The sequence below is a fragment of the Triticum dicoccoides genome, chromosome 6B, assembly GCF_002162155.2.
Source record: "Triticum dicoccoides isolate Atlit2015 ecotype Zavitan chromosome 6B, WEW_v2.0, whole genome shotgun sequence".
Taxonomy (NCBI): Eukaryota; Viridiplantae; Streptophyta; class Magnoliopsida; order Poales; family Poaceae; genus Triticum; species Triticum dicoccoides.
In genome coordinates, this window is record NC_041391.1 from 417,943,273 (window position 1) to 417,952,486 (window position 9,214).

General features: G+C 41.9%; 1 protein-coding gene across 6 annotated transcripts; it reads left to right on the top strand.

The window, feature by feature from the left end:
• Positions 1 to 2,066: 2,066 nt before the first annotated feature.
• On the top strand, positions 2,067 to 8,555 carry LOC119324024. 6 transcript variants are annotated; one of them, XR_005156723.1, is made up of 8 exons: positions 2,067 to 2,201; positions 2,376 to 2,414; positions 2,789 to 2,862; positions 2,945 to 3,360; positions 3,451 to 3,708; positions 3,782 to 3,842; positions 6,482 to 6,652; positions 8,268 to 8,555. XR_005156723.1 is itself a non-coding variant. In XM_037597745.1 (7 exons), the coding sequence occupies exons 3-6, from the start codon at positions 2,854 to 2,856 to the stop codon at positions 3,786 to 3,788; spliced, it is 690 nt and encodes a 229-aa protein (XP_037453642.1). In that variant the 5' UTR covers positions 2,069 to 2,201; positions 2,376 to 2,414; positions 2,786 to 2,853; the 3' UTR covers positions 3,789 to 3,842; positions 8,268 to 8,555. The 6 variants fall into 6 exon arrangements, 3 of the variants coding, with proteins under 3 accessions (XP_037453642.1, XP_037453641.1, XP_037453643.1); XR_005156721.1 differs by having other exon boundaries at positions 2,068 to 2,201; positions 6,491 to 6,652; XR_005156722.1 differs by having other exon boundaries at positions 2,068 to 2,201; positions 6,533 to 6,652.
• Positions 8,556 to 9,214: the final 659 nt, after the last annotated feature.

Here is a 9,214-nt window from a genome sequence, read left to right on the forward strand (position 1 = left end):
GCCATACTTCACCTTGTAATGAAAGATGGCTTTCACAAGGTCAATGACATGTTGGACGCTCATTGTTGGAAGTGTGGATATTGAGTTGGAAAGCTTGTAAGCGATGAACTCGTATATGAGTTGTCTATGGTCTTGTGACACAACCTTGCCATTCACCCTTTTGCCTCGGCACATGTGAGTTGGCACATAACTCACTACGTGCCAAGTGGGACCTTCTTTCAATGATCTTGCACGCACAATCCACGGACATATTTCATCTTCACATGCACATGCAACCGTGTAGCGCACAATGACGTCCGAGTGCACCACCTTGTGTGGACGATAATGCGTAACCGAGTAGTTGTCAAAACACATCTTCAATTCCAAGAAGGTTTCGAATTTAGACCCTTTTGCAATCCGGTTCTTGTCATCTCCCAAATCACGATGAGAGCTTGGCCTAACCCCAATAGATATACATTGGTCACCACCTACCACGGCTTCATCCGCAAGACTAACATCCTTGAACTATGTAGTCCGATGATCCCGACCGAATACCTTCTCGAAAGCTTCGGCCTCCTTTACCGTGAACCCCTCCGCATCAACTTGTTCGTCGGGACCATCATCATCCGAATCCGATGCGTATGCACAGGAAAAAGGGATGTAATGGTCCATTGTCTCTTGCAAATGATATTTGTCGAGATCACCCACATTGTTGTCATGGAGATCAACTTCATTGTCATCGTCTGCATACTCATCATTCTCCTCTTGCAAAGCTTCATCTTGGTTGCTTGTAAACGGGCTCAATGTTGGCCTTACTTCTTGGGTCAAAAGAGGTTCAACAATTTCATCTCGCTTCAAGGGTGGGGGGCTACTAGCAACCAGAGGGGAGGGGTTCCGTTTCAAGTCCAAATGCAACCTTGAATCAACCTTCTTCGTTGCAAATAACTCAAGAGCCTTGTCTAGTGATTCGGCCACCGTTTCCTTGTATGCAACCCAACGTTGCTCCGAGTTGACACGCATTGTCTTCCAATGGATGTGCATTCCAAAACCTACATTATGCCTTCCCTCCAACTCAACGATATCACTAGGGTCCATCCAATTCAAATCTTTCCTCACTTGTTGCAACAGCCTCTGCATAACTAGGACTACTATCAAACACCATGTCAAGCTCATGCGGGTCCGGTGCAATATTGCCTTTCAAGAACACGTCTTTGTCCCCATGATGAACAAACACACATGTTCTTCCCATCCCTATAAGCATTCAAACAACACAACATAACATTGCTTCCATGAGTACTAATCCAAGGATTAACAAAGAATACAAACCCTAAAATATATATCAAACAACAACCCTAACCCTAACCCTAACCATAACCCTAACCCTAAACCTAACCCTAGCATCAACATAAGAACACCCATAAGAATAACCCTAACATACTAACAAAGCCTAATCATAGGAAATTGGCAAACAAACATCTCACATCTCCACGCAAATCTCTAGATCCAAACAAAACTAGGGTTTCCCCAAACTAGCAACAAATGAGCAAAATGATAACATTACTTGGATCAAAACAAGGGGATCAGAGAAAATTACCTTGAGGGAGGGGTTGACTTCGAAATTCATGGAAAAATTGCCAAATTTGCAAGATTTGAGAAAGGATTTGAGAGGGGGAGAGAGTGGGAGAGGGGGCAAAGCTCGGGTGTGTGGGGTGGGGGGAGTGGGGGAGGGGGAGGGGGGCCAGCCGAGTGGCTGGATAATCCACAGTGCAACGTCCGAGCGCCAGGCGCTGCACTTTAAATGTGTGGCGCCTAGCTCTGAGGCGCTGCACTGCTGGGTGCGGGCCCAGGGGCTGCCACGATGGACAGGTGTGCAACGCCCCAGAGGTAGGCGCTGCACAGTAGGGTGTGGCGTCTGCGTGATGGACGCTACACAAAAAGATCAGGGACGTGAAATAGTTTCACAGACAGTTCACTCTATGAATTGATTTTGTCCCGAGATCAAAATTGTCAAATTTGCCGAGTGAAGGTCAGATTTGTCCATTCCGCCAGGGACGCCCGGAATTCAGGGCCGAACTGCCGATCCCTGGACGGTGGGCGTTGTGCGTGGCATTGGATGCCCTTACCGATTCGTTTCCCCCCTGGAACAGAAAACACAGCGCCACCACGCGGGAGTTCGCGAAGAGACGAGTGAAGAAGGCGCGGCCTCGACGGCGGCGCCGCAGGTTGGTCCCCCCATCTCCCGCCGCCTTCCTGCCTTCTCCTCCTATCTCCGTCCGCCCACCGCCCTCACCCCTCTCCTCACCGCCTCCCCCTAGCCCCCACTTGAACCCTAACCCTAATACCATCTATCCTAACTCCATTTTACAGTGAATATAACCAATTTCTCTGTTTTGCAGATTGATTCTATCTGTGCTTGACCATCCAGTGGGTTGAGGGTATGTGGTTTTTCTTTACATCTGACTATGTGATGTGCTGTAGATATTAATTTCTAACTAAAAGAAACTTTCATTATTTATATGAACTTTTTCATTCATGATGGCTGTTGTGATGGGGACATTCAGTTATGCTTTTATGAAGTTGTAATGCATGTATGAACTTGCAAAGTATACTGCTGTTTGTATGATCATGTATGATGTATCACATTTTTGCTGCTGTTATGGTGATGTCGCTGCCACATTTTTGCTGTTGTCTGTATGATCATGTATCACATTTTTCCTGCTGTTATGGTAATGTAGCAAGTAGCAACCATTTTTTTCCTCGTATGATAATGCCTGACTAGATTTTTGCTGCTGTTATGGTCTTGTAGCAGATTTTGACTGATCCAGTGGCAGCCCGCTCTCCTCACGGCCCCTCTTTCGCAGCCCTCCTTTCTTAATGGCTCCGGTTAGTATGTGCGTTTTCACTATTGTGATTCATCTATTTATTTGCATACTAAGCTAACCATAAACGAGTATTTAATTTTTAGGTTATTGATAAAAGGGCGGAGTTAGACACTGCTGTTGCTGGTTTCAGTGCTTCTCTCGCTCAAGTTGTGTCCATCACACCTAGCGGGACACCTGGAGCACCAGAATACAGATACAGGGTGGGCTTTGTTGTCTTTGCACCAGCAGGGAGAGGGGAGGTTTTTGTCTGTGTCTCGAAAAAATCGCTCGTTTCTACAAAACTTAAAAAGAAGGCTTCTTTTGGTGTACGATTCTATAATCATGGACACAAGGGTCCTGCTACTTTCCATTCAAACCATTTGGATTACCTTATTTTAAAGGTATCAGTCCAAGAGCACGTTCCTGCGGTTGCATTTGGTGATGTTGTTAGAAGCTCTGAGCTTATCCTAATATGCAAAGACAAAGCCGACGAGTGGAATACTTACAGTACAACAGTAATGTACGTGTGTTTTCTTGAACATGTGTGTGTGTTACTGCATCTCCTTTTACTAGCTTTGTTACTAATTATATTCTTTGGAATATTGTGAAGTATCCCACAGAATGATGCTTGTGCATTCGACGGGGGTAGGCCACCTTCTGTTGCTCTTAGTGAAGACTTTTTCACCATGGGCTTCCCTGTTCTCCCTGCCCTTGGTTTCGACAAAATCGATGGTGCTCCAGTATTTGATATGCATGGACTTTTTGTGGGATTAGTACACTCCTTTGCCACAGTGAGTAGGGACAACACACTAAACGATGTGGTGTTTGTACGCCGTGCCGTAAGATTTGGTGTGCCGGAATGTATGAGGTACACGATACTCAATTGGATACTTTGAACAATGTTTTTGTTGGTAATTTCAATTAATCATTGTTCATTCTAGGGTATGATGGAAGGGCAAGCTGTGTAACTCCAAGTTATGGATAAGGATAATCTTATAATAGGTTAGTTGGTTGTTTTGTACTATTATAAACAGTTGTTCAACTAAGCATCTATTTCCATTCTCTCTACTTTCTATATAATCCAATTGAACTGAATCTAGAGTGAAGTAATCTAAATTGGATGTAGATCACTACCAGTTCACTTGGATTGTTAAATTTATTTTTTATTACTGTTTGAATGCAAGAAAAAAAGACGGCTATGTTATGATGACCTCTCACTAGGATTATTGGTTTCAAGTTGGCATTGGACTCTAAAGTTGACCTTGATGATGATGATGTTGTGAAAGAAAATTTCATATTTATGTCCTACATTTAAGTTATGTTCCCAAATATTTGTGGTTTGTCTATTGTGACATGTCAAGTAATGCTAGTTGTTATTTGGGGTGCTTGCTGGGAGGCAATCTCAAAATGTAATCTTTGAATGAGACACCTATTACTACTATGCAATGAAGACTATGGGTGGTGACCCACCTCTCACATTAGTTTGCAATTAAGAGGGAGAAGTGATTTCCATGCTGTCTTGGAAATAGTCTTAATTCCTAGGCACAAAGCTTTCCAAAGCGACCATAAAATTAGCCATTATAATTGCCGGTGGTTAGCATCTCCAAGTGGGACAATTTAGCATAGAGGTTTCTGAAAATACTCTTTTATATTTCCAAAATTCTCATATTTATTTCATACATGATTTATAGGCCTTCCACAATATTGGAGTACTTCATCATCAAGGATTAAAGCCTTGTGTTCAGTGTGTAGGCAATAAGGATTTCCAAGAGATTTATAATAACTTGGGGGCATTCCGATAATGTGCACATGAGATGCCGAGTCTCTCTATGGCATGTGATCCATGACCTGGATCTTTTGTAGCATCATATGATGCCTAGTCACTTTGTGGCATGCTTTGAGTTTGACTAAAAGAATGCCTAAATGCCACATAAGATGGAGCAATCCATTAATTGGGTCTTTTGTAGCATGGCATGCCATTGCTAGTCACTTTGTGGCATGGCATGATGTCTCATTAGAGCAAGTCTAATAAGGCCTAATCAGCAGGCTATAGCATGTGCCAGGTCATCAAAATCCTAAGTGGAAGAGAGAGAAATGAGGAGAGAGAGCGAAGTGGGCGCTTAATCTGTTGCCTGGCTACAGCGCATGGTACGAGAAAATAGAGCCCGCTTTCAGCCCGTGCGAGAGGTACCCTCCTGCGCCAAATTGGTTTCCAAGGCACCAAAATTGTCTCCAAATTGCCACCTCCCAAACCTAGATGCCAAGCCTGCCGCCGCCGCCCGCTGCGAGATGGCGGGGTCCAAAAGAACAACTGCACCGACACCTCTGGAGTTCCCATGCCTGCCGACTCAGCTTGTCTGGCCGCCAACTGCTCAGCCCCTCCCACTGCTGGCCATCCCTTCCATCTTTGGACCCCACACCTGGTTACCACCGCACCCACCGCAGTCCATGGCAGTCTCCTCTCTACCGTGCTGGCTCAACGGGGTACAGCAACCATGAATGTCCGGTTCATATGATCAAGTCCCTTGATGGACACCTCGTGCTGGAATTGGAGGCTCTGCACAACCTAGACCCACGGCTAAGAGTATCGAGGGCTACGATTTGCAAGCATGATACGTGCTACTTGCTTCCACATTGGTAGTTTAATTTTATCTACATGATATGCTAACTAGCAAGTATGCCCGTGCGTTGCAACGGGAGAAAAATATCCCGGATGCTCCTAAAAAACACAATGCATCTAAAATTATAAATGAAACTGAATTTTTTTTATGAGAAGCTAGCTTCTACCATGCCTCTATGCCAGCAAAATTTTGGGCCGTGTAAAGCATCTCTTTTGCAGGTAACCCAAACAAACAAAAGATAGGATGGCAGCTAAATCTATCAATGAATTCAGTTGCATACCTTTGAGCCCTTAAATAATAGTGTGTCACTTTTCTTAGATAGATTACCATGTGCCATCTTGAACTGAAACATCATCAAGCAAAACACAAGACAATGACAAGTTCCATTTATAGAAGAACAAATAATAGTATACTGCTAATTAGTATCAGATGAGCTTGCAAACCTGGATTGATTATCAACGCCGATTGCTTATCCATTGACATGTGTGTTGTCATCTGCCGACTTACCTACCAATATTAGACGCATCGATATTTTATTAGGCCAAGAGCTGTGAGCATGTCCATTAGTGGTAACAACACAAAAGAATTGATTGCCTCGTGACCTGTTTCATAGAAACCCATGCAAAGTCTTGTCTTGTGAGGTACCAGATTTGTAAATCTGAATTTGCTGCCAACCTTACCATATTGTGCATGTACAACTTCAAATCCATACAAAATATGTCAGTAAAAAAAAAGGAAATACATGTAGAAAGGATAACTGAATTTACAAACACTGTAGTCGATCCCAGTAATACACCTGTGCGAAATTCCCCTTCTGCATGCTACAATTCTCATGCATTCTTTGCAGATAATACAGTTATATAAACCAATGATATTCAAAGTTTCCAGTCCCCAAACGATTTACTGTGATACCTAAGAGTCAGGTCCAGCAAAAGAGACTCTGTGTCGGGTTATGAACCTTGCGTAAGTTCATGTTGTTTGTTTGATCTCTCCCTACTAAGCTCCTGCATGATGACTCAGCCTTTGCAGAGAGTTCTTTTCTAACAGCAAGGAGCTTCTCGATTTCACCAGGAAGATGCACAACCCTCAAAGGCTCATTTGATCCAACTTCAGCTTCAAGCTTCCCTTGTCAACATGCGCGCTGATATAAGCTTCTTTCTTGTCATTAATCTCTACGATGATCATGTTCAGGTGACCGATTTGCTCCTTTCCTTGGTAAATCCATCCGTTCTTCAGCTTTGTGCAGCATGACGATCAGCCATAAGCCTGTTGAATTCTACCTTGTGCAACTGAATTTCTTCCTCTAGAGCAGCCGGGTGAGAGCGAGGTAGACTTGGCACATGGCAAACCGTTTGGGCTAGAGTTACCAAATGTTCCTCTTACCTAGTGTTCCCGCTCAGTGTCGACTAGTCTATGAGTCACAACTTTAGTGTCGACTAGTGTCGATTAGTTATGCTTAGTCTATGAGTTTCAATCTCGGAACGACTCGTCGACTCGCAAACCTTGCGCTCAGATGGAAAAAGCAGGATGTGTAATTTTATCCATTAGCAGTAAAGGGGTGTACACTCGTCCTTGGTACCAGGGAGTCACTTTATCTTCTCTCCAGGATATAGCATGTTTCACATCCTCGCTTCAATGCAAATAAAACAGTACCAGTGGTCAACCCACTCTAAAGAATTTGTGGACATGCTTTTTCAATCTAACATACATAGACTTTGCAAAGCCTAAAGGTTACACAATAGCAGCAAGAACCTTATACATGACAGCATGGTAAGAACAGGGTGGGCGGACGTTTCTTAACTTCCCTTTGAATAGCTAGAGCATTATACTTCTAGAGTTGGATTGTATATGTCCTCATGTTTAATTGTTCCAGTGTTGGTTGCTGCAATCCCACTTACTCACTTAGTGGTCAGTATACACATATAATTTGTCTTGTTATAAACAATTGCTTTTCATATAAGTTGTAGCTCTTGACACCACTATTTCTTGATGTTAACTGCTGCTGCTTTATTTAATTTGCTGGATCTTTTGTACATGCTTACTGAATCATGAAAACATAGATGCTGGTGCCTTTTCTTGTAAGCAAACCACGACACAAAGAGCTTGAAACTGATTATGTGCATTTTTTGTCTTCTTCTCTGAACAACGCATCACTCTATGGTGCATATCTTTTTAGCGGACGCAGCTTCAGTGACTTCATGAAGCCAAGTCTCACCATGACTTACCCCCCTTTATCAGCCATCCATTAAAGATCCGACATACCAGATTGACCCATATTCTGAACTGGAAATTTTAAAGTGTTCAGAGAAATTGAAAAATTCCAAATAAATCATAAATGTTTCGTATTGTATTATGTGAAAGTTTCAATCCATGTGGATGTATCGTTTATGAGTAAACATTTATTTATTTATTTGAGCTCAAAAGGCTATTTAATCACAAACCATACATCCAAGTGGGTTGAAACTTTCCCAGATTACAAAATGAAACATTTAAGATTTATTTGATTTTTTTTAATTTTTTCTGAACACTTTAAATTTTTATTTCATATGGGTCAATCTGGTACGTCGGATTTTTAATGGATGATGATAAAGGGGTAAGTCAAGGTGAGACTTAGCTTCATGAAGTCACTGAAGCTGCGTCCCTTTTTAGCATGTTTGATTACATTGCCTATGTTTTCTTCTCTAGAAGCAAATAATCATTGTCCATAGAGAAAAAATGTGTCATCATCGTTTCTTTTTTCATTTGCAGAACCCATATACTACTTCTGGAGTATTATACTAACTTTTTTGTACTTTTCACCTTGCAGTGATACCGGTGACTGCTGATGCGGCTCCTTTCTGCTAAGATTAATAGATAATGCCTAGCTTTGCAGAGAGCTTATTTGGCATTAGTTTTAGTTAATGCTTTTGTTAGAAAGACTCGTATAGTGCTTAATTGTTGGTGTACATGAGCTTATGCGTGCAATTTTGCTTGGAAGTGGCGTGGCTGCGTGAGAGATTATTTTGGTTAATGCTTTTATTAGGAAGACTTCTATAACGCTTATGAACATTGCTGTTAGAAATCTGTTATTTGGTTCTTCAAAGTACTTTAATTAGCAAGTACTGTCTTCTCTGTCTTCGCTGGGATGACAACAAAATTTGTGAGCTGCGACAGGCCTAAGTATGAAACTCCTACAATTAGAATTACTGATATATAAATAGCTAAATTACTCAAGGTTTCCACTGCACATTGCTCGCACATGAAAAGGTAAACACTGCATCACATGTCTTTTTTGGTTTTGTGGAGACAAAAAGTATTCAGGCATTTCTCATACTAGATGGAAAAGAGATTATCTTCAATCGTGCACATAATCTTGCTGCCAGCTGCAAAATTCCGGTGATAAAAATCAGTCCTGTTGCAAGACGAGAGAAAGATATGATCAGATTTGTCATAATACAAGGGCAACACAAAGGACAATACTAAAGAATACTAGTATAGTGGCTGTAGCCCCATCACAACTCGCCAGGGCATGTACAATGGTTTTATTTTAGAAATGACAAATAGGATAAATGATGAGGTAGAGGAGGGAAAAATTATAGGAAAATGTTTGTCTTCTTTTATTTAAGAGAAGAGAAGAGATGATCTTTTAGCACAATGTCTCATCAGGTTTTTAAGGAGTAGCTGTTTATTGAAGATAAGGCTAAGAGATGTCTAAATTACATGCAAGACTTAAGATAAAGATTATCTTATCAACCATTGTTAAGAAAAAAAACC

Excerpts from the sequence above, each read along its gene's own strand:
- LOC119324024 (XM_037597745.1), top strand. Across the intron at positions 3,361-3,450 it reads ACTTACAGTACAACAGTAAT|TATCCCACAGAATGATGCTT; the intron begins GTACGTGTGTTT and ends AATATTGTGAAG.